Consider the following 23,270-nt stretch of genomic DNA (forward strand, 5'->3'; position numbering starts at 1 on the left):
GGATATAATTGGACACAGGGTATTTATCACCACCTTTCTCATGTGAGTTTAATACAATGGTAGAACATCTAAAACCTGTTACTGATTGCAAACATTTTAAATGCATGTACACCAAGGATGTTCAATCCTTGCCTCTGTTCAGAGGCAACGACTGTTAACTGAGGATCTGTGGTTTACAGAACACCAGCACTGTAAGTCAAAGAAACAGCCATACTCTGTAACAGAATCAATCAGCTGCTAAAAGAAGTCAAGATGACAGAAAAAAGAAATACGTGGATACAAAAGAGAAAAAACAGCAGTAGAAACCAGCTATCAGACCACTGATATCATGGTAAATACTTAAAATTCACTTAAATCAAAAATATGTGTGTTGCTTCCTCTCAAGTTACCTACGTATAATTAAGTGTAGAAAAAATTAAATGTTATTCATATTCATAAGTAATATTAGTAATAGAAACTACAATCTAACTTCTATGGAGGCAGCCTTTGAAAGAAATCCTTTTTAATTATTGTGACTTCATGGAAAATACTAGTTTTACTTTTTGGATATTCACCGACATCCTGCAAACATCTTTCTCCATATATTTATATCTATCTCTGTATTACACACGTTCCTGAAAAATTGCCTCGTAAATAAGAAACTACACGTGTTAACATTTCATTGACTTACATTAAATATAGGAGCCTCATTCCCCAGAGGGGTAAGAACCATTTTGTGGTAAACTATGTAACAAAAATCACATGGAAGTATGGAGAAAACATTTGTCCCTGTGATACCTCCTGGGAGGCTGTATTCGAAGTGCTGGCATGGGTCCTGTGGCCAACTGTGGGTTTTGCATCACCCTGTAGTCATGTTTCCTTCCTGACTCAATGACTGCAGAATTTGGTGAGACTGCAACAGTGAAATGACCATTGCCCTCCTTTGTTCCACGGTGAACTGCAAATCCAGAATTACTGTAGGTCAGGAGCCATGGTCAGAGACAAGAATTGAGTAGCGGCTTTATGGGACCTCTACATTCTGTACTTTGAGGGATAACATGTATCACATTCTTTTTCCTTCAAAAACTCTAAGATTAAAATTAGATATTGAATTCAAGAGTTGCATTTACATGCTATCCTTCCATGAAATTAACGAACTTTAAATTTTGATGAAGACTAGAGAATTATACATTGCACTTCTCAATGTGTTTTGGAAGAGGTATGTGGGAATGATATGCTTCATGTGGAACACCGTGAAATCTCTACATTTTAAACTTAAGATAATTTTATGTCAAATTTTATCCTAATTTATACAGGAATCATATATGAAAAGCAAATAGGTGCAAAGGGTTTATGAAAAATTTATAGAAAAAACTCAGTATTGGAACTATTCTATCCATTTACATTTTTCCCTGTAAATTTGGAATAGTATAGAAATTCATTTTTAGAATATCTTCCCTTCAGCATATATAATCCCAGTGCTCAGTAGAAGCAGAGTGTTAACATTTCATTGACATATTAAAAATAAGCATATATATTGAATGTATGCTGTATGACAGCACTACAATTACTAAAACCAAGAATGCAGGATACATGTTAAACTCATATATTAGTATCCCCTACCATTTGATTTGAATAAACCTAAATTTTAATAATCTTCTTTTATAAATTGATTCTAAAGATTTTTCCCCTATTCTTTAGCTGTATTTAAGAGATAAGAAGCAACCGTCACACATGCATCATGTTTAAAGCAGTAATTTATTCTGAGATTTACTTTTGTCTGTTTTCTTTCCAGTCCAGGTATCAATATTTTCAAGAACATTAAAGTATAATAATCAAACATTCAATTCATAACATATATGCTTATCAGAAGCTTTTACAAAATGGAAATTTTATGTTAGAAGATTTGGGCTACCAGTAATATTCACTGTGCATATTTTAAAAAAAAAAGGTGAACAGAGTTCATTGTTTAGGGAAAATGATTATAGAGAAACTAAAATCAAGAGCAATTTTAATGTGGATATTAATGACAGTGATCACTTTCATATCCATGACTTTATCTGTTCCTAAGGACTAAAGGGATGAAGGCAGATTATGTATCTTACTGTCAAGAACAGGGTCAGAAAAGGTCAACAATATTAATTTAAGAAATGTTTATTAAGCATCTACTATTGGCTACGTACTCCACTAGGTGTTGAGGACATAGAAATAAGAAAAAAAAGTTACCTGAAAAGGTACTTGTCCACAAAGTTTGGCCCAAACTAACTAAACCAGAAACCACTAAAGTAAGGAAGAAAATGACTTCTGTTTGTCTCTTCACTTCATCTCTCTCTGAGGTGAGGATGAACACTGAAGGAAGCTTAGCAGGGAGGTACAGGCCAGAAAGAGAACATGAGAAAATGCTATTTGTAATACCTCCTAAGTTTAAGAGTAGGTAAAATGTGTGATAGAGCTGGAAAGTTTTTTTTCCTTTCTGGTCAGAAATCAGGGTAGCTGTAAAAATGTTGGTGGGGTGGGGTCAATTCCATAGTCTATGACCTGATTCGGTAGGCGACTAAAAAACATTGTACAACTCTTAAAAAAAGGGAGGAAGAACTCACACTTAACCAAGCAAAGCAAGGACACCGTGTTGACATACACAAGTTTCGGTTAACATGGTATCAAGGAAAGCGAGGACTGCCTGTACTTAAAATGATCATTAAGACTAATGATTCTAGTTTTGGCATTGAGGATGAATGCAGATATATAGACATAATGTATAGCAAAGAATATTTACAGTCACATTTCATGGACCAATAAATAACGCATTTACTTCTCAAAATGCCCAAGAAAATGTGGGAGAGAAAATGTTCATTTATATTCAAGATTAAACTTTCTAACTTTAAATCATCAGACTTCAGCTGTAAATTTATTTCAGTTGAAAGGTTTGAAGACATTATTAATGAATATTCTAAAATTCCGGAAGGTGTTTAAAAGATAATTTTAACCTAATAAAAAAATCCTGCCATAGAAGTGACAAAAATTATAAGCATAAATTTATTGAGCACCTACTATGTGTCATTGTGCTAGGTGATGTACTACGTTATTTCCAATACTCCGGTCACGTTTCAGTTTTCTCAATTTCTCTATCAATAACTGCTACATTGTTAATTTATAACTATATTACTTGAAATACAGCTCAGCTTATTTATTCCATAAAGTTGGTCCCAAAGACGTTTCCTTATTCGAAGGAGGTAGGAAGCAGGAAGGAAACCTAAATCTAAATTCTACTTAATACTGAAGACGACTTTCTTGATATTTGTGGTTATCTGTATGGTCTTTTCAGAAATCCCAAAACTTGTACCAAGTCAAGGATAAAATAAGATAAAATCAGCAATCTATCAGGTTCAGAGATCACATCTGTCAGCCGATGCTTCTTGCCTTAAGGTCCTGCACGGCGATGACCGCTCATTTAGGAAGGAATTCATGGCCTGTGGATACCTTAGCTCTGAGTCCTGCCGCCTAGGATCCCACGGGTCTACGCGAGGAAGAGGGCGGGGAGCGCGGACCGGGTGGGGGAGGCCGAGGTGACAGCAGGTGAGGGCCGGGTGCGGATGGGGAAGTGAGACAAGCACCGTGTGGGTATTACTCATTCCGCTCTACTAACGAGGCTGCTGGCAAGCGGAACTTCTAGCCTCTCTTTCAATCCAGCTGAAGTTCAATCTCATTGAAGTCACTTCCCATCCCGGTTCGCTTGGGGGGAAACCAGGCGTCCCTGGAAGGGAAGGGAAGGGAGTCCGGGCTGCGCGGGTCAGGTAGCCTCTCTCCGGTCGCCGCGTGTCCTCGCCGTCCCCAAACCTGCCCTTCCCCTCATCAAGGGAACTCCCCGGAGAGTCCAGACCGCGATCCCTTTCCTTGGCCCCGGGGTGCGGGGGGCGGACACGCGAGGCGTGGGACTGATGGTAGCCCTGCCTCCAGGAAGCAGGCAGGCGGGGACCTCTGGGCGCTCGGAGGGGCAGCTCCGAGGGCACAGGGTACAGGGAGAATCAGCCAGATCCCTCCCTGCCCCGGGCAGCCGCGGCGGGTGTGGCCAGCGCGGAGGCAGGACGCCGCCGAGCCTCCAACTTTACCTTCCCAACTCCGACAGCCCGTCGCCTTTCTGACCACGTCCCTACGGTTTCCCGGCATCCGCCTCCCTCACCCCACCACACCTGAGGAAAACTTTTCCCTCGCCCCTCAATTCAAATTCAGCAGTGCCCACGGTTACCGCAAACCGCCCGGTCCCTAGCAACAAGGTTCCGGCCGTAGAGCGAGAGCCTCTAGGTGTAAGGAAGGTGATGTCGTAAAGCCGGGAGTGTCGTAAACCAGGTGCGGTGGGGAGGGGGGAGGGGTGGAGGCGGAGGGGTGGGGGGGAAGGGGGAGGGAGGGGGAGGAGGTGACTCGAGCATTTAGACACAAGCGAGAGGATCATGGCGGATGGCCCCAGGTGTAAGCGCAGAAAGCAGGCGAACCCGCGGCGCAATAACGGTGAGTGGCGGAGGGGACCGGGGAGCGGCGGAGTCAGGGGGAGCTGGGCAGCCGGGGCGCCCCCGGGGGTGAGGGGGGCGAGCCGGGCTGGGGGCGGCCGGGGCAGGGACGGCAAAGTGGAGTGGGAAAGTAGAAAGTAGTGCTCTCTGCCCCCCTCCGCTGCCGCCGCTGCCGGAGCCGCGCCGCGGCCGCTCGCTCTCCCTGAACCGTTATGTCTCTTACCTGGTCTCTCTCCGCCTAGCGGCTCCCGCCGCCCCTGCCGCCTCCCTGGACCGTTAGCCGGCGCCGGCGCCGCCGCATCCCCGGCGCAGGGCGGGCGGCCGGGACGCGCTGGCCACTTTTCTGGTCCCGGGTGGAGCGGCTGTTGCTTCTTTCCGCACTTTTCCCCACTCTTGTGCCCTTCGGCGCCTCCCTCTCCCCCTCCTCCTGGCCCCCTCAGCGCCCAGGCCCCCGGGAGCCGCGGAACAAACTTGTGCCCGGCGCTGACCGTGCAAAGTGGCTTCCGCGCGCCGCGGCCCCGGCCGGCGCCGTCGCTGTCGCTCGGGCCCCGCGACTCGGGCCGGGCTGTGGGCGCGCGGCGGGCGGGCTGCGGCGGCGGCGGGACGGGGCGGCCGCGGGTTGCGTGGGGTTTGTGCGCGCGTGTGCGCGGGCGCCGGCTGTGCGCGCCGCGGGCGGACAGGGTTCGGCCGGCGGCGGTAAAGTTGGGACCCGCGGGCCGGGCGCGCTCGCGGAACGGGGATTAGAGGCGCGGGGGCGCGGGTCCCTAAGCGCCCCTCCTCCCTGGCGCCTCCCGCTGCCCGGCCCAGAGCCCCGGCCTGGGGACTCCGCGGCGAGCCCCGCGAGTGGGGTCCACGTTTGGCGGGGCGCGGCGGGGCGGCGCGGGGAACAGGGCAGGAAAGGTACCCACTTAACGCCGCCGGGAGCCGCGCGGATGGGGGCGAGCTGGGCGGCGGGTGTGTTTGCGGAGTTGTTACCTGGGCTTAGAGACCGGGAAGCACCACAGACAGATCCCCCTCCCGGGGCAGACGCGGTCTCTGCGCCGGGATGGGCCGGTGTGCGTGCGCCTCGCGCTTTTCTCTTTCGGTTTTTGGGGAAGTTGTTACCTGGGCCGGACGCACGGAGCGCTGAAGCCAGATAATGGGGCTTGGATGGCGCTCTGGGTCTCGGGTGGAAGGAGGGTGGGGGAGGGGGCGGACGGACCGACGGACGCGCGGGGCTGCTACTTGCACCGCAGCTGCAGTGTTTATTGATTTGTGCTGCTGTGCCAAGGGAAACACACACCCCTCTGCCTGGCGTGAGAGTTAAAAAAGAGAGACAGCCCGAGGGATCGAGACCTGAACATGTGGTGGTGGTGGTTGCACAGTCGCCTTTTCCAGTTTGGAGAGACGTTGTAAGTTGATTGTATTTCTGGTTATCTCGGGGCGATGCTATGCTTTCTCTCCCTCTCGTGCAGCAGCGAAATGTCTGCTGATTGTTATTGTCTGGACAGTTCCTGTGGCGAGAGGGGCGAGACTTGTCCGCCCGGGGGCGGCGGGAGCGCGGGGAGAGCAGCCCCCGCCTGCGCCGCCCCGGTACCTGTTTGTATAATAATGGGCGGCAACGGCCCTGCCGCCGGCCGCAGCCCAGGCTATATAAGGAATTACACGTACATTTCGGACCGAGGGGCTCGCTTTGGTTCCTGCGTTATTTTTAAAACGACTTTTAAGAGAGGGGCAATAAATGCGTCTATAATGGGACCGCTGCAGCGTCGAGAAAACGAGGAAATACGTGTTTAGGAGAAAACTCTCTCGTGCTCCCCCAGCCCCACCCCCCGCGCCTGGGCTCCCTTTCTCCCTCCCCTCTGGGATGCGAAACGCGAGGTTTTGTAACCTTTCCTGGCAATTTTAGATTTTGTGTGGGATTTCCTGTCTAGAAGCAGATACGAAGATTTTTAAGCTGTTTCAAGATGTTTCCTTCCAATCCATAATTATATTTTTAATATATTCGAGCCATCATTAAAATCACTGCTTTCGTGATTTTATTCAAATAAACACTTGCATTTTAAAGACGTCTGTTGATTATAAACGAAAGGTATTTTGGTATTCTCATTGTGGAGAGATGACTTGTTATAGCAAGGAATGGAGCATAGGCTATTGCAATTTTAATTTCCTGTTTTAGCGTCAAATAGTGTGTGTTCTATATTGAGCTGTTGCCGCTGTTGCTGATGTGGCTTTATGAAAGGTAAGTTGGTTCGGAAAGAGCTGTTCGTTTTTTACCTTATTTAAAATGTTGATCGCCAGAGAAAGGGGCTTTTCTTGTTGCTGACGACATGTGTGTGACATGTGAGTCTGAACCACCCAGCGTCTGTGCAGCTGCTGTAAACATGTTTACCTGAACAGGAAAGAATGGATTTTTCTCCTTGAGATCCTGTGATATGAATATTACACTCGTAAGGCATATCAACAGATGACTTAAGGGGGGAAAAGCGATCCTGAAAGATACTTGAAATCAACAGGAAAGAGAGGTTCTTGATCGCTGCAGCAAATGGCAACTTGTGCAGGTAGAAAAAAAGATGGTGTTTAGTTTTCTCCTGCATGTATGTCAGCCCCCTCCTGTCTGCTGCTTTCATTCTCAAGGGAGGGATTTATTTACCACGCTTGCTGTCAGTGTTTTTCCTTTGTGTTTAATATTAGAAAAACAGATTTGCGTCTGTTTAGCACAAAACGTCTTGTCTGCAGTATGCATTACTCTCAGAAAACAAAAGGTGTTTAAGATAGCACTGTACTACTACAGGTATCTTCCATTTTCATCACTTTTGGCTCTGTCCTTGTATTTCTTTTTGTTTTCAAATGCATTTCATCCATTGCTGGTGATTATAGCCATGCTATTTGATTTAGCCTTATATTTTGCAAATTAAAAATGAAGTTATATTCCATTGTGTTGTGAAACCTCAGTATATGTGCTGGTTAATATTTCTTAGCAGTGCAGTCATCTTTAAGTTGCAGATGTTTATTGGAGAAAATTGCCTGGCAAAATGTTAACTCTCAAATCTTTTTAATGAAGAAATATGTGATGTATACAGTGGAAGATTGTCGTAGAGATAGTTTATGTTGTTATATATGTAAATAATGCTTTATTCATTTTGAAATAAGATACGTGGATTTTGCTGCTAAGCCTTCTGTAAAATATTTTAATTTCCTTTCTGGAATATGTCTGAAGGTAGGATATTAAAAGGAGTATCAGGTAATGTAACTGACAGGGGTAAACCAATTGAGTAAGGTTTGGCCAAAGCATCAAACCTTGTGTGGTAACTTAATGATGTTAGTCATCCGTAAAGGAGTGACATTAGAATTGCTTGAATTAGTTTTTACCATTTATAATTTCATGCTTTGTTGCATTTAAAAAAATCTGTCTTTTTCTTTTTCTGCTTTCTTCTATGTGGTTTTCTTCTTGTTCTACCTTTTTTTTTTTTGAGAGAGAGAGAGATGTACTCTACTAATGACCACATGCTGATTAATTCTCTTTAGATGGAATAGAAGGTACATATCCTTCTGTCATCAGCACCATTTCCCCTTGCTGTCATTGGAAACCACCAGTAGAGGATGCTAACAAAAATGATTATTGGTGTAGTAGCATCATAAGTCTCTCTATCGACTGTGCTGATTGGGACCTTCAGTATAATTCTAAATCTTATTGTTACTTAAAACTAGCCTTGGTTAAATTAGGCATAAGCATTTTCTAGTTTGCCGAAACTAGGAAGAAGCAGGACTGTTTTAACTTGAATAATTTTATAAATTTGAGTTATTTAAGTCTCTAATTGAGATTGCTGTTAATTCATTCTTGTTTTAGAGCAGTTGTATTACTCCTTATTTTAAAAAGATTTTGTTTTATGTTCTTAGGTTTGGAGAAGAATATGTAATAATTGACCCATATTTATGTTGCATATTTAGAATACTTTTTAATCACCGCTTTTTAAAATTCATAGTAAGATCCCTTAAAATATATATTTTAGATGTTAAAATACATCTAAAATGGTCAAAGTTTAAGAGTAGCAAGGAAAATTACAATTGATTGATAATACTGTGTAATTATTTTTATATAACTTATGTAGACTTAGACTATGGATGGGTTGGCAGAGAGCTACTAACGGAGGTGGTAACTAGCAGTCACTTAGATGTTAGTGATTTTTAGATTTTATCTTTTCCTTCCCCTTCAGGTCTTTTCCTACTGGTAGCCCTCCCCCACCTTTTTAGTTAAGAATCAGTGAGTGCATACGTTTTAAATTTGTCAGTTGTAATTAAGGAATATACGTTTGCTTTGAGATCTTATATGCAGTAAAACTCTGTAGTTCGTACGTTGCTGTATGCTTGTATTAAAATAATTCCTTTCAAGAAACTATATAAATTGCATATAAATAATTGCATGAGACTGTATTTAGTTATGTCTTTTCATTTTGTGTTCTTATAGGTATATTAATATAACCGTAAATTTTAAGCCTCTCAGTAGGTAGAACATTAGAAGTATTTATTTCCTTAATTATTTTTAGTGGTGTTTCTATAAATGCATCAATATCAGTACCATAGTGGAATAGCCATACTGTTTATCTTGAACTAAGTAGGTATTGAATTGCCAGGTAAGCCTGTGTTAATTTCTTATTTTAGGATGTCATGGTTCTTCGTGTGTGTGTGTGTGTGTATGTGTGTGTAAATAGTTTTTCATTACCTGACAGGTATTTCTTGAATTTAGTATTCTAATTCCTGAGGGCTCAGTAGTGAATAGGTGTGATTCACTTAAATGTTTATGAACTCAGAAACTTTGCCACAAAGTCACGAGATACATTGTAGCATGGAGCAAAACTTAAAGTATCTTATAAATTTAAAGTATTAATCGTTTATGAAGATGACCCTGATATAAAAAGCATGTGAAATATTTGTTTAATGCTGTTTTCTTCCTTTCTCTAGTCTCTAGTATGTTTGAAATGGCATACCTCCTATGTAGTAGCTTTTGAAGCATGTGCTGAGAAACTTCTGTTAAATTGAGAATGATATTTTTAAAATAAGAGCATAATGATTTCTCATAGTTGTGTTTTTCTTTTGCTTTATCCTCTTGTGGATTTACCTGTATACATCACTTTTAAGCATGTGGTTGGAGCCAGATGTAAACACAGATGCAGTATCATGTGGAATTATATTGTTAGCTACTCTTAACTACCTGTATTGAATTGCAGCAGAGGAGGAGAAAAATCATGCAGATGTTGGAAGAAGATATGCATTAGTGTGCAAGAGTACAACTAGAGGTTAGAAAACTTGAAGCTGTAGAAATAGGATTGAAAAAGGTTTCTTTGCAGTACAGTCACTAATTTATGTGGAAATGCATGCTCTTTATTTCTAATTGAGATATAAGCTAAAATAAAAGTCCATTGTTGAAAGAAAACTCAAAAAATTTTAAACTAGAAAAAGTGTCCTGATTAGGAAATATGATAAAATGATTTTTTAAACTACTTTTTAAAGGGTAGATGTTGTACATATTACTGGCTAAATAATCATTCAACTAGATATGAACTAAAAGTAGTAAGCAAGTAGAAATATATGTAGTAGAGAAAGTTTTGAAGCAACCCTAGTTAAAATTAAATTTGATCTATTATGTAGGCGTTGCCATATAAACTAATCATTCTTTTGCATGGGGCAGTGTTTTGAGTATTATGTCACTAAAGGAAACATCTTTAGGACATTAGTTTTACTAAATAAAAATTTCAATATGTTATGAGCATGTCTGGATTTTAGCCTTGATGGAGGTGGGTTACGCTGTTAACTTAAAACTGGGTTGCTTAAAAAGATGGCAATATAATACAGTACTTAAGTAGCAAAATGCTCTCTAATAAGTAAAATTTGCTTTATGATTGTTTTCAGAGAAAACAACTTAATTTTTAGAACTTCATTAATTTTGTTAAAGCATATTTTTGGATTATATAATAGGATGTAGATAAATGGAAAGATTATGAAAGGAAAAGCAAAAAATTGAATTCAAGTGTCTATTTGTATTATAGCTGTGAAACTTTAAGCTTTTTTCATTCTCTACAAAGTTACTTTTCTCTTTCTTCAAACAGCTCCCTGTTGTTTAATACATGTTCCCTCTATACATAGGGATTGCATTTATCTGTCCATATGCACATTTCTCCTCCTAATCAACATTATGTATTTATTGAGACTTGGTACATGGAGGTTGAGGTATGAACTATGTTTGTAGAAAACCTTACAGTATGGCAACCTGGGAAAACCTTCATCTCTTTTGCAGTAACAACTACATCTGTGCTGAAATTATTTATAACAGATGTTTTGTGATCTCTTAATTCCCTCCCTCTCCCTTCCCCTCCCCCATTCAGATTTAAAATTAAATGTGAATGGAAGATAAATTTATAAATTATGTTAATTTCTTTCTATTGTTTTATTCTATATTGAAAGTCCTGTTTTCTCTTTTTAAAATATTCTAATTTTAAATGTTTAAGATATTTTAAGTACTCTGATTTCAATTTTCTTTTAATAAAATATGACACCATTATTTATATATCTGTTACTATTCATGCTCACCGCCTAAAATATATTCTGATTTCCCTTACTCTTAAGGTCTTTGTATTCATTTAATCCACAATTCTAGCAGAGTGTTTGGTTTTGGATTTTTTTTTTAAGTAGATAGTGCTGAGTGTAACTAGTTTGCTGATGAAAAAAACTCATTTTCTTGGAATCATATATTTTTAATATGGAAGATTCATCTTTTCCAAAATAACTTTTTATCTGAAAACTGACACAGATAAGCTGAAATTTAGGGTCTTTAAGTAGAAACTCTAGAAGAGACTTTAATGTGTGTTTTAAGAAGGGGTAATGCCAGGCAGATACAGTGACATATGGAATAACATGTAGTGAAATCCTTCAAGGAGTAGATTTTCTGAACCTGGGCTCAGGGTAACCTTGCTCTGCCTTGAATACTTGAAAAGGCTGTCAAAATCACTGTATCTCTTTAATGTTTTCTCCTTTCTACCCTAAAATTAAGTTGCTATTTGTTCCTATTGCTACATCACTTTTCTGAATCTCTTTTGATACACTTGGCTTTTGCTTTATTTGGGAGGGAGAAAGTAAAGGAAGGAGGAATTGGAGTAGACAAAAAATAACTTTATATGAATAAATATTCATTAAGAAAATGAAGTGGAATAATTTTGGACTGGAGAGATTTGGGAGAATCATCCAAAGCCATTTTGCAGTAAAGCAGACAGTCAAAGAGATAAGATGACTTTGCCAAGTTTATGTTACTAGTTAGCTTGGACTAGGTCACAGCTTTTTGGGTTCCTAGTTCGGTATTCTTTTCATTAGGTCATTTGAGCATATTTATCTAAGACGGTAACAAGCAAGAACTAGATACCATGAATTTTCAAATTTATTATAGTTAAAACCAAAATGTGTAGAATGCTTCATCATCTCAAAAAAAGGCAAGTTCTAATACATATGCATACATCTATCAAATTTAGTAGTTGATGTAGTTATATCACTTAAAATATTTCAGATGCAGAGCGTTAGTATTATTTAGAGGCATCCTCTCATTTGCATTATACTTTTGGTCACTATTCCCAATTTCAGCTCCCATTCACTCTATCCTTCCTACCTTGGACCCAATCTAATATGTTTTTTATATGCTGTTGGTTTTGTAGCTAGCCTTGTAAAATTTTGTACCTCTTTTGTGTGTTTTGTATTTACATAAGTGCTATAAGTGCTACTTTGCTCCATCATTTACTTTCTTTTTCTTTTCTTTTCTTTTCTTTTTTTTTTTTTTTTTTTTTTGAGACAGTTTGACAGTTTGACTCTTGTCACCCAGGCTGGAATGTAAAGGCGCGATATCAGCTCACTGCAACCTCTGTCTCCCAGATTCAAGTGATTCTCCCGCTTCAGCCTCCCAAGTAGCTGGGATTACAGGCACACACCGCCATGCCTGGCTGATTTTTGTATTTTCAGTAAAGATGGGGTTTTGCCATGTTAGCCAGGCTGGTCTCAAACTCCTGACCTCAGCTGATCCACCTGCCTCAGCCTCCCAAAGTGCTGGGATTACAGGTGTGAGCCACTGCACCTGACATATAATGTACTTTCTTTACTTAGCATTGTTTGATAGCTAGATATGTTGCTATATGTACAGCTAGTTCATTGCTTTTAACCTTGCAGTAGTTCGTTTATGTAGTAAGCACAAATTACCTATCAATTCCCCTAATGGCAGATTCCCAGATTGACTCCAATTCTTGGATACCAATAATTCTGTAATAAACATCCTCCTACGTGTTGCTAATGGCTGTGGAAGAGTTTCTCAGCACTACCTTATCTAGGGACATGGTATTGTTCAGACATAGTATTGCTGAGTATAGGTCAATCACATATTTAATAATTACTAAATTCTGTCAGATTATTTTAAAAACAGCAACACCATTTTTTACGCTCACCAACAATGTAAAAGAACTATTTTCTCACGTTTTTGCCAGCCTTCAGTATTGTACAACATTCTACATTTTGCTAATTTTTCAGTTGCTAAATATAATCTGATAGTTGCTTTAATTTATGTTTCTCTGTTTATCAGGGAGGTTGATCATTTCTTCATATCCTTGCTAGCTGTTTGGGTTTCCCTTTCCATATCTGGCCTATTCATACCCTTTACCCCTCTTTTTGGATAGATTTCCATTTCTCTTGTGTATTTAAGATGATAATCCCCAACGTTTCAGTCATTTGACTTTGGTACAGGAATCCTTAATTTTAATGTCAAAATTTTGACTTTATGGGTAGTAAGAAGTCCTTCCTAATCTATAGATTATAAAGATATTTTCCTGGATTTTCTTCTATTAGTTTCTTAGTTGTATTTTTTGTATTTATATGTCTAATGCATCAGGAGTTCACCTTTTGAATACACCCTTTCTTAAGAGGAACAAGTATAGCAGTTAAGAGTTTGGGTTGATCCTGTAACTTACTACCTATCACCCTGGCCAGGTTACTTAGTCTTTTTATGCTTGAGTTTCTCTGCATGTAAATTGGACATGACAGTCTAGGAATTGGGAAAGTTTAAATGAAGCATATGACGCATTGTACCTAATACATGTTTTAAGTTTTCAACACATGTTCATTTAAAATTTTACTTATTAATTTATTTTAAATATATCTTGGATCAACTGACAATTTTTTATCCTTTTGACCAGTATTAACTCCAGCTAATGTAACTACCATCTGAAAGGGGGTTGCTGTAAAATTTGTACATTGTTTGTGTAACTTTGACATTTAACATTGCTTAGTTCAGACCTTGGACAAAGCTGTTAAATGATCAATAGACACTGAAGCTTCATCTTAATGCTACTTTTGGTATGTCTTTCAGCTTTAGGAAGGATTCCTTGGACTCTTTTTAAGGGCCATTATATGAGAGAGACCTTACCATATCACTTTTATGTATAACATTGACATGAACTTCAAGGATAATGTCCCATTGTTATTCTGTTACATAAATCAAAGAACTCAAGTCCAAGGAATAAAAGCTGTGCATTCTATATTTGAATAGTCTTAAGCAACATGGAGTCTGCACCTTCTCATATATCCATTTGGCTGGGAATGTATTTAAGAAGATGGCTGTCTTACTGTGTTCCTATGGTATAGATCAGGACTATTCTAAGCCAAAAGTTAAAACCATACCCTGGTGTGTGTGTGTGTGTGTGTGTGTGTGCGTGTGAACTTAATTGAGGTATAATTTATATACAATAAGATATACCACTATGCATGTACATTTTGATAGAGTTTTGACATACTTGCATACATGTGTAACTGCTACCACAATCAAGATGTAGTAAAACATTATTTCCATCATCCTAAAGAGTTCTTGTGTACTTAATCTCAGCCAATCTTCCCCACCTATTGCCCCCTAGCAATGATCTGCTTTTGGTCACTAGAGGTTAGGTTTAATGTTTCTAGAGTTTCATATAAACCGAATCATGCAGTATGTACTTTCTGTGCACCTTCTTTTGCACAGGATATTATCAAAATTAATAAGTATCAGTAGCTCATTCCTTTTGTATTGCTGAGTAGTATTCCATTGTATGAATGTTATATCACCAAATACACAATTTGTGTCGCCATTCACCTGCAATGGAACTATTAACTTGGGTTGTTTCTGGTTCTTTGCTCTAATGAATAAAGCTACTGTGAACATTTACATAAAATTTATATGCATATATATCTTACATTTTTCTTGAGTCAGTACTTTAGAGTTATAGTACAGGTAACTGTACTTCTAAGTACATATAGTAAGTGTATGTTTAACTTGGTAAGAAGCTGCAAAATTGCAAACTGCTTGTAACATTTTTACATTTCCACCAGCCATGTATGAGAGTTCTGGTTGTTCCACATCCTTGCAAACAATTGTCCATGTTTTTAATTTTAACATTCTAGTAGATGAGTGGTAGTATCATTTTGGTTTTGATTGGATTTCACTGGTGACTAATGATGTTTGAAGATCTTTTGGTGTATGTATTGGCCACTTGTATATTTTCCTTTGTGAACTGTCTGTTCAAATAATTTGTCCATTTTTAATTGGATTGTTTGTCTTTTTATTATTCAGTTGTAAGAGTTCTTTGTATATTCTGGACCAAAATTTTTTGTTGGATACAAGTATTAAAGATATTTCTCTCTTTCTGTTGGCTTATCAGTTTTCTTAATGGTACCATTGAAGTGCCAAAGCTTTAAATTTTGATAGAGTTTAATTCATAATTTTATTCATTTAAGCTTCGTGTCCTTTCTGAGAAATCTTTGCCTATTCCAGATCTTCAGGATTTCTCCCATGTATTTTTAGAAGCTTATAGCTTTACCATTTAGGTCTGTAATCCATTTCAGGTTAATGTTTGGTCTTAACTCACAAGAATTTGGCATAAGAATTTTTATTTGAAATTTTTAAAAATGTTTCTCAGGGCCCAACTAAGACCCAAAGCTCAGGATTATAGAGGAACACAAGTCCTACTTCCCTGGTTTTGAACATTTTTAACTGAGAGTGAGTACATTGTGCCTAGTCGGGGTTTTCAAGGTTCTTCATGTCCTTGACACATTTTAATTCACTGAAATATACTTTATTGAGGATACAGTTTCAGAGAAAGATGCCTAAGGAGAGTGGCCCTAGTTAGGGGAATGCGAGTGTTGTCTTCAAGGTTTCTTATTTCCTACAAGATTTTAAGGAATTTAGCACTATACCAATTCATTTTCATGTTCCGTAGCTTTTATCTTTAGATGGGGAGTTTGTTTAAACCTAACATTTATCTTGAGTTTTTAAGGGATGTAGTTTTCTCCTTGAGATAAGTGCTTGATCTTACTGATTTTTGGCTACATATTTTACCTCCTCACTTTGTTATAGCTAAAGAAAAAGTTTTTAGTTACTTTTAACTTTGATAAGTTGATTACAGATGGGTTTATTATATTTATTTCTTTCATTTCTTAGAAAATATAGATGTTACTTATTCCTATGTAATTCTTATTTTAAGATAGTTTTTTAAGTTTAACTTTCCTGTTTTATTTTATCACCTATTCCTATTCCTTGAAAATTCGTTATAAGTAACCTGTGCCTTATTTTTGTTTTTAAAGATCTCGCTTTTTAATACTCCTTTTAGCTCTGTGTCTGTCTTGAACGTTCTGTATATTAATGCATAATTCCTTCTGAGCTGGTATCCTTAGGTGCATTTATAGAAAAAGCATTGAACTGGGAAGGAGTCTTAAATTTCATTTTCTTTTCTTTTTTCTTTCTTTCTTTCTTTTTTTTTTTTTTTTGAGACGGAGTCTTGCTGTGTTGCCCAGGCTGGAATGCAGTGGCATCTCGGTTCACTGCAACCTCCGCCTCCTGGGTTCAAGTGATTCTCCTGCCTCAACCTCCTGAGTAGCTGGGATTACAGGCGCGTGCCACCATGCCTGACTAATTTTTTGTATTTTTAGTAGAGATGGGGTTTCACCGTGTTAGCCAGGATGGTCTCCATCTCCTGACGTCGTGATCTGCCTGCCTCAGCCTCCCAAAGTGCTGGGATTACAGGCGTGAGCCACCACGCCTGGCCCGAAGTGTTAAATTCTAATATTGAATCTGCCATTATTTGGCCTCTGAAATTGAGAAAATAATTCCATTTATCTGGGCCTATGTTTGTTCATCTGTGGGATGAATATGATGGATTATTGTATGCAAGGTAATGAGACTCTGAAGATGAGAGATGTAGTACCTTGCCCTAAGGAGATTATAGTGTGGTAGGGAAGGAAAATGAGGAAAGAAACCTTTAGAATACAGTTTGGTAACTGATGTGATATTCTGTCTTATATGCATAGAGGGGATGGTGCTTAAACCAAGTCTTAAAGTATGTGTGTGGGTTATCCTAGTAAAATATCCTAGTGGAAAATAATATTCCATACAGGGGGAATATTATGTGCAAAGGCATAACACACATGCACACACATATTGTGGGACTCAAGTCACGTTTGGTAAAACTGTGTAGGGTGAGCGGAAGAATGGCTAGAGATGAGGCTGGAGAATTGGATAGTAAGCAAATGAAGAAAAAATGCTTTATATTGCTTTCCTGAATTTAGATTTTATCTTGGACATGATGGGAAATCACCACAGGTCTTGAAGCAAAGAGTGACATGATTACATTTATATACAGTAATTTATAATATTATGTTTCTTTATATACTCAGTGTTAATATGATTAAAAATTTAAGAATATATATGCTTGCTTTACTAAAAGTGAAAAAAGTTGTAAAACCTGATGTATCCTGCTTTCCTGAGTTTTTGCTTATCTATTCTGATAATACTAATAGATTTGCATAGTAATTGCTTCAAAATGGTGCTGCCACTACCACTTCTACCACCACCATAAATTAGTAGAAGACTTACTCTACTAGAAGCATAAGCAGCCTTACGTTACAGTGGCTGGTATCTATGCACCAAGTTTGGCTGTGCATTTCTAGTCCCTGCACTGTTAGGGGGAATTGTGTATTTTTTTTTCGTTTTCTCAAATCAGTAAATCAGTGCAAACAAATGTGTTGTGGATTTACAAACCTATGGAATAAAACGTTTTTACTTCTATCAATTATGGCTCTCCAAAGACATAAAATACTCTTCATTCACTATTACTAGTTAATTTTCTAGATTATTTCTGGCATTTATTAATGGTTCTGCATAGAGCTCCATCTTGTGAACATGTTATTGTACTTTGATATCAGTTCTGTGTCATAGATATTTAATAAATAAAATAAAACTTTATTTACCTGAATGTTTCTCATTCAGAATAGCTGTAATTCAGGCCTGGTATATGTTTTTATTTGAATAGAAACAGTTCACTGTTTTTTTGGAAGTTATGCTGTATACTACAAGATAGATTAAAACCAGTGCCTTTTTTTAGACCAGCTGCTGAGGAAATACCTTTATCATGTTTCAACCTCTTAAGTTTAATAATTCTCATGTAAAAATTAGTGCTTGATTTATGCATCAATTTTCTAAACATTTCACATGTGATCTACTTTGTATATTCAGGGACTTTTGTGTTCTATGTTATTATATAGCGTATTTTTTAACCAAAACTTTAAAAATTAACCTCATTTCATTAGTATTTGTTTATACTTTACTATACCTTGTTTACATGCTTAACCTGCCTATGTATTATCTGTGACAGTAATGAAACTGAATGGTTATAAAATGCTATATAATTTTATCAAGTTAAGCTGACTTTTTTGGTGGGGAACATCATCTTCCTCTTGCTAATAGATAAAGGAGTTTTACTGTACTAATTTCAAAAATGGTATAAAGCAGTAAGGCAGATCTTCACAGTCTATTCTTTGACAGCATGTGGAGAGGAAAGCAAGGTGTTAGCTATTTTAAGGTTTCACAGCAACACTCCCATCTTGTTCATTTTCACCTGAGTTGTATAGAGCCTGGGAATTGCTATATATCTTTAATGTAAAGTCAGCAGTGCAAGTAACAGTATTGGATCATACTTCCACCATTACATTCTCTGAGTTTCTGATCACCACATTCTCACGGATAAGGAAAATAGTTGTAGATGGAAGGTCTGAAATGTAAAAAGGATAAAGAACACAAGAAGTGGTAAATATGTTTAGTTTCAGACAGACATTATATAAAACTTGGGAGGAGGGTAAAATTATTGATTAGCTACGGGTAGGCTTGGTAAGTTAACGCATGTTAAAATTTCTAAGATAAGGAATAAAAATCTAGAAGGTATGTGTACCTTCCAAACTAGTAGAGAAGGGAAGTAGAACAAGAAAAAATATTCAATCTGAAAAAAAGGTAAAAAAGCTGAAGAAAGAAAACATGGAAAAGAGAAGACAAGTAGAAAGCACAAAAGTACATAGCAGCAATAAGTGCAAATATATTAGTAATTACAGTGCATATGAGTTGAAAAAATCCTCCACTTAACAGAAACTGGTTATTAGATGGGATAAAATAACAAAATATATTTATATGCTGTTTACAAGCAATACCTTAAAAAGCATATTCTCGCTTGAAAGTAAAAAGGATTTAAAAAGATATTCCTGACACTACTAACCAATAGAAATGTTGTATGGCTATATATATCATGTAAAGTTGACTTTGAGGCAGAAAACCTGTCCGAGAGAGTGAGGGTCACTCAATAGTTATAAAAGGAAGGTATAATTTTAAATAAGTGACTACCTGATAATACACTTTCAAAATACATTAAGCAGAAACTAGGACTGCGGAAGAAATAGGTAAATTTATCATTATTATAGCTTATTTAAAATAATCTCTGTTAATGTGAGAACAAGCAGAAAAAAATTAAGAAAAATATAGATGATTTTAATAACAGGACTTACAAGCCTGCTGTAATGGACATGTATGGAACATTGTATTCCACAACTAAAGTAGAGGAGGAACACTTAGAAAAACTGATCACATTCTGGTCAAATACAGCCAGCTTTAACAAATTTCAGTGGATTGGCATCACATTACACTTTCTGTTTATAATTCCATTAACTTAAATAGAAATTTTGTGTGTGTGTGTTTTGGAAATTAACATGTTTATTTCAAAATAACTTGTGGATCAAAGAAAAACTTGTAATGATAGCAGTAAATTATTGTACACGACAACTTATGTATAGCTAAAATGGGAATTTATAGATTTTAATGCTTATATTATGGGACTAAAGGTTGAGGAATAATAAACATGCAATTTTAAGAATTAGAAAAAAAGCATTCTCCCCGATTGAAATAACAGGGGAATAATTAACGAACTAGAGAAAGTAAAAGTAATTCAAAAAGGAAACAATGCAACTAAAAATAGATTATTTGAGAAGAGTAACAAAATTAGCAAACCACTGGCAAGATTAATAGGTGGGGAAAGAAGTCATAAAGCAGTATCTGGAATGAAAATGGGAATGTTACTACAGGTGTTTCATGAATGATCAACTTTATTTTAATGCAGTTGAAAGATTAAGTGGACCAATTCCTAAAAAAAAATGTAGCTCATGCTGGCCCAAGAAGTAATAGAAAATGGAATAGCCTTAAAACAAAAAGGAAAAATATTCTTACAAAGAAAAAAATACCAATTCTAGACAGGTTTACTGGCAAATTCTACAAAACATTCAAGGAACAATAATTCCGGTTGTACAGAGAGTATTTCATGGTTTGGAAAAAGAAATGACTGTCCCCAACTTTTTTTTACGAAGCTCTAAGTATAAAAAATGATGATTGTCTTTAACTCAGACCTATGTACAAAAATTCATAGATTAGATATCATCACATGGTAGTGTACCCCCTTATCCATCTATAGGTGGTTACCTATGCTCAATCACAGTCCGAAAATATTAAATGGAAAATTCAAGAAATAAAAATTCGTATGTTTTAAATTGTACGCCCAGGATGTGGATCCTCCCTTTGTCCAGCATATCCACACTGTATATGCTACCTGCCCATTAGTTACCATTGGTAGCCGTCTTGGTCATCAGATAATAAAAAAAAACATAGTATTTATAGGGCTTCCATGCTATCCATGGTTTCAGGCATCCTCAGGGGGTCTTGAAACGTATGCCCTGTTGATAAAGGGGAATTACTGTACTTGACCAATAATGTGTAAGAAAGTAACCCATCATAACCAAGTTGGGTTTACTCTAGAATTTCAAAGTTGGTTTTATATTAGAAAGTCACTTAATAGAATTTACCACATCATCTGTTTAAAGGAAAATAATCATGTGAGCATCTCAATAGATCCATCTATGATAAAACTCTTAGCAAGTCAGTAAATGAGAAGGCCCCTTTCTTAACCTGATAAAGGCATTTTTTTTCCAAAGAAAATTTCCAGCCCTACCTTCTTTCCACTTCATGGTAAAGTATTGAAGGCATTGGTTCCCTTTGATATCAAAGGACAAGTGTGCCTGCTAATGCCACTTTTAGTCAACATTGTGCTAGAAGTATAGCTAGTACAGTAAACAAACAAAGATACAATGATTAGAAAGAAAAAGCTATTATTATTTGCAGATTATATGATTATCTGTGTAACCCAGAAAAATTCACAGATGAATTACTCAAAGTTTAAATTTGGATGCAGAATTATTATACAAATTCAATTATTTTTCAGACTTTTTTCCTGCATAGAAATGCAATTAAAAGGTAGCATTATATCATCATAAAAGTATAAAACACTGTGAGTAAATCTAACAACGTGCTCAATATCTTTATGGAGAAATTATAAAACATTGGCAGACATAAAGATCAAATTAAATAGCATAATGTACCATGTTTATAAAAGGAGACTTGAACATTGTAATGGTGCCATTTCTCCCCAATTTTATCTGTAAGTTCTGTGCCATCTGATCAAAATATTGACAGGTTTTTGTTGAATTTGACATGCTAATCCAAAAACTTATATGGAAGAACTAAGAGATAATAGCAAGATACTCATTCATGAAATGGATCTGTGATGGCACTGGGATTGCCAATGAGTGAAATAGGATGACCCTTTCAATAATTGGGGTTGTTGGTTAATTAAATGGAAAAAATTGGGGTTGGACTGCTGCCTCACACTATTTAGAGAAACCAGTGGAAGGATTATAGATCTAAATCTGTAGGTAAGGTAAAGGTATAGGTAAAGTAAAATGGTAACACTTTCTAAAGATGATAGGCTAGAATATCTCTATGACTTTGAGTAAAGATAAAAAGGCATAAAACACAGAGCAAAAGATTGGCAAATATGACTACATCAAAATTAAGCATTTTGTTTCACTAATAGATACTGTAGAGTGCCTAATCCCGTATTTAGCACGTATCAAAATCTACCACCCAGGGAAATAAAGATGAACAATCTGATAGAAAACTGGGCTTGAATAGGCACTTCACAAAAGAATAAACTCGTTTGGCCAAGGAGTGTTTTATAAGATATTCAACCTCATTAGGAATCAGGGAAATGCAAATTAAAACCATGTTAAGAAGGCATTTCATGTCTCCTAGATTCTCAAAACTTAGAAGCCAGCTAATACTGCTGTTGGTATAGACATGGAACAACTGAACACTTAGGCGTTGCAGATGCTAATGTAAGTAGGTACATTCACTTTGGGAAATAATTTCACATTATTAAAGTTGAAGATACACATAACACTATGACCCCAGTATTCCTAAGTATATGTCTTAGAGAAATCTCTATACAGACATACCAGGTAATGTATGTAGTTGTTTATACAGTACTGATCACAATAACAAAACAAAAAAATAAATAATAGGATAAGTAAATTGTAGTATATTTATACAATGGAATGCAACACAATACTGAAGAATGAATTACACCTGTGCTTAACAACTTGGATCATCCTAGGAAAATAATGTTTGAACAAAACAAATCACTGAAGAATATAGTGTGATTCCATTTATATAGAATCAAAGAACACGCAAAATTAAGTAATATATTGTTTAAGGATACCAATACACATAATACAAGTCTATGATAAACATAAAATTTAGGAATGAGTGAATTTGGACACAGAGTAGATATCACAGGTCAGGATAATGTGTGTTTAAAAAAAAACGATGGTGGAACTCAGATATTTATTGTATTACTTATTATACCTTAAATTTATTTTATAGAATTCTTTAATGTTTGATATTAATAATTACTGATAGTAATTTATGGCTACTGATAATCAACATTTAATCTAAAATAGTAACTGAAAAAATAAAAGTGAATGATTTTTGGGAGAACTCAGTATTTGCCATGTATTTCCTATGTACGTATGTTTAATTTTTGTGAGTTCTCAAATGTAATCAATTTCTTTTGAGTATCTTTAGTATTTTATACTATCTTTGTATTTAATATAGCAGATAAAGCATAATAATTTCTTTCTTTCTTTTTTTTTTTTTTTTGATGGAGTCTTGCTGTGTCTCCCAGGCTGGAGTGCAGTGGCGCAATCTCGGCTCACTGCTGCCTCCGTCTCCCTGGTCAAGCGATTCTCCTGCCTCAGCCTCCCCAGTAGCTGGGATTACAGGCACCCACCACCACGCTGGCTAATTTGTGTATTTTTAGTAGAGACAGGGTTTCACCATCTTGGCCAGGCAGGTCTTGAACTCCTGACCCTCGTGATCCACCTGCCTTGGCCTCCCATAGTGTTGGGATTACAGGCATGAGACACTGCGCCTGGCCTAAGCATAATAATTTCTAACCCTGGTTGTGTGATACTCCAAAATGTATTCATTTATTTTTAGGGGTATAGGCATTTTTAATTCTTTTATATTTTTGTAATCACTAAATTTACATG

The 23,270-nt window shown here is 37.6% G+C and overlaps 2 protein-coding genes across 12 annotated transcripts in view; one reads left to right on the forward strand and one right to left on the reverse strand.

The window, feature by feature from the left end:
- Positions 1–1,718: 1,718 nt before the first annotated feature.
- Positions 1,719–4,146, reverse strand: LOC103785438 (visual system homeobox 1-like). The gene has a single exon (XM_008967644.4). It carries the CDS (start codon positions 4,144–4,146, stop codon positions 3,832–3,834), a length of 315 nt encoding a protein of 104 aa, XP_008965892.2. The 3' UTR covers positions 1,719–3,831.
- A 246-nt stretch (positions 4,147–4,392) lies between these two features.
- ZEB1 (zinc finger E-box binding homeobox 1) overlaps positions 4,393–23,270 on the forward strand; it is a 209,934-nt gene continuing 191,056 nt past the window's right edge. For 3 of the 11 annotated variants that reach the window (XM_063607312.1, XM_063607313.1, XM_014346406.5), the window contains exon 1: positions 5,708–5,875. Coding sequence is in view for 4 of the 11 variants with exons in the window: in XM_034930235.4 (XP_034786126.1) it covers positions 7,009–7,024 (16 nt within the window). In the remaining 7 variants the exon portion in view is untranslated. Of the gene's footprint in view, positions 4,486–4,943; positions 5,385–5,707; positions 5,876–6,149; positions 6,706–6,795; positions 7,025–23,270 lie in introns of those variants that run through there. The other 8 variants (XM_034930233.3, XM_057298838.1, XM_034930237.3 and 5 more) reach the window with 5 other exon arrangements.

This window comes from Pan paniscus, chromosome 8 (assembly GCF_029289425.2).
Source record: "Pan paniscus chromosome 8, NHGRI_mPanPan1-v2.0_pri, whole genome shotgun sequence".
Classification (NCBI taxonomy): domain Eukaryota; kingdom Metazoa; phylum Chordata; class Mammalia; order Primates; family Hominidae; genus Pan; species Pan paniscus.

Bases quoted from the DNA above. Each gene is read 5' to 3' on its own strand.
- LOC103785438 (XM_008967644.4), bottom strand. From the start codon at position 4,146: ATGCCGGGAAACCGTAGGGACGTGGTCAGAAAGGCGACGGGCTGTCGG.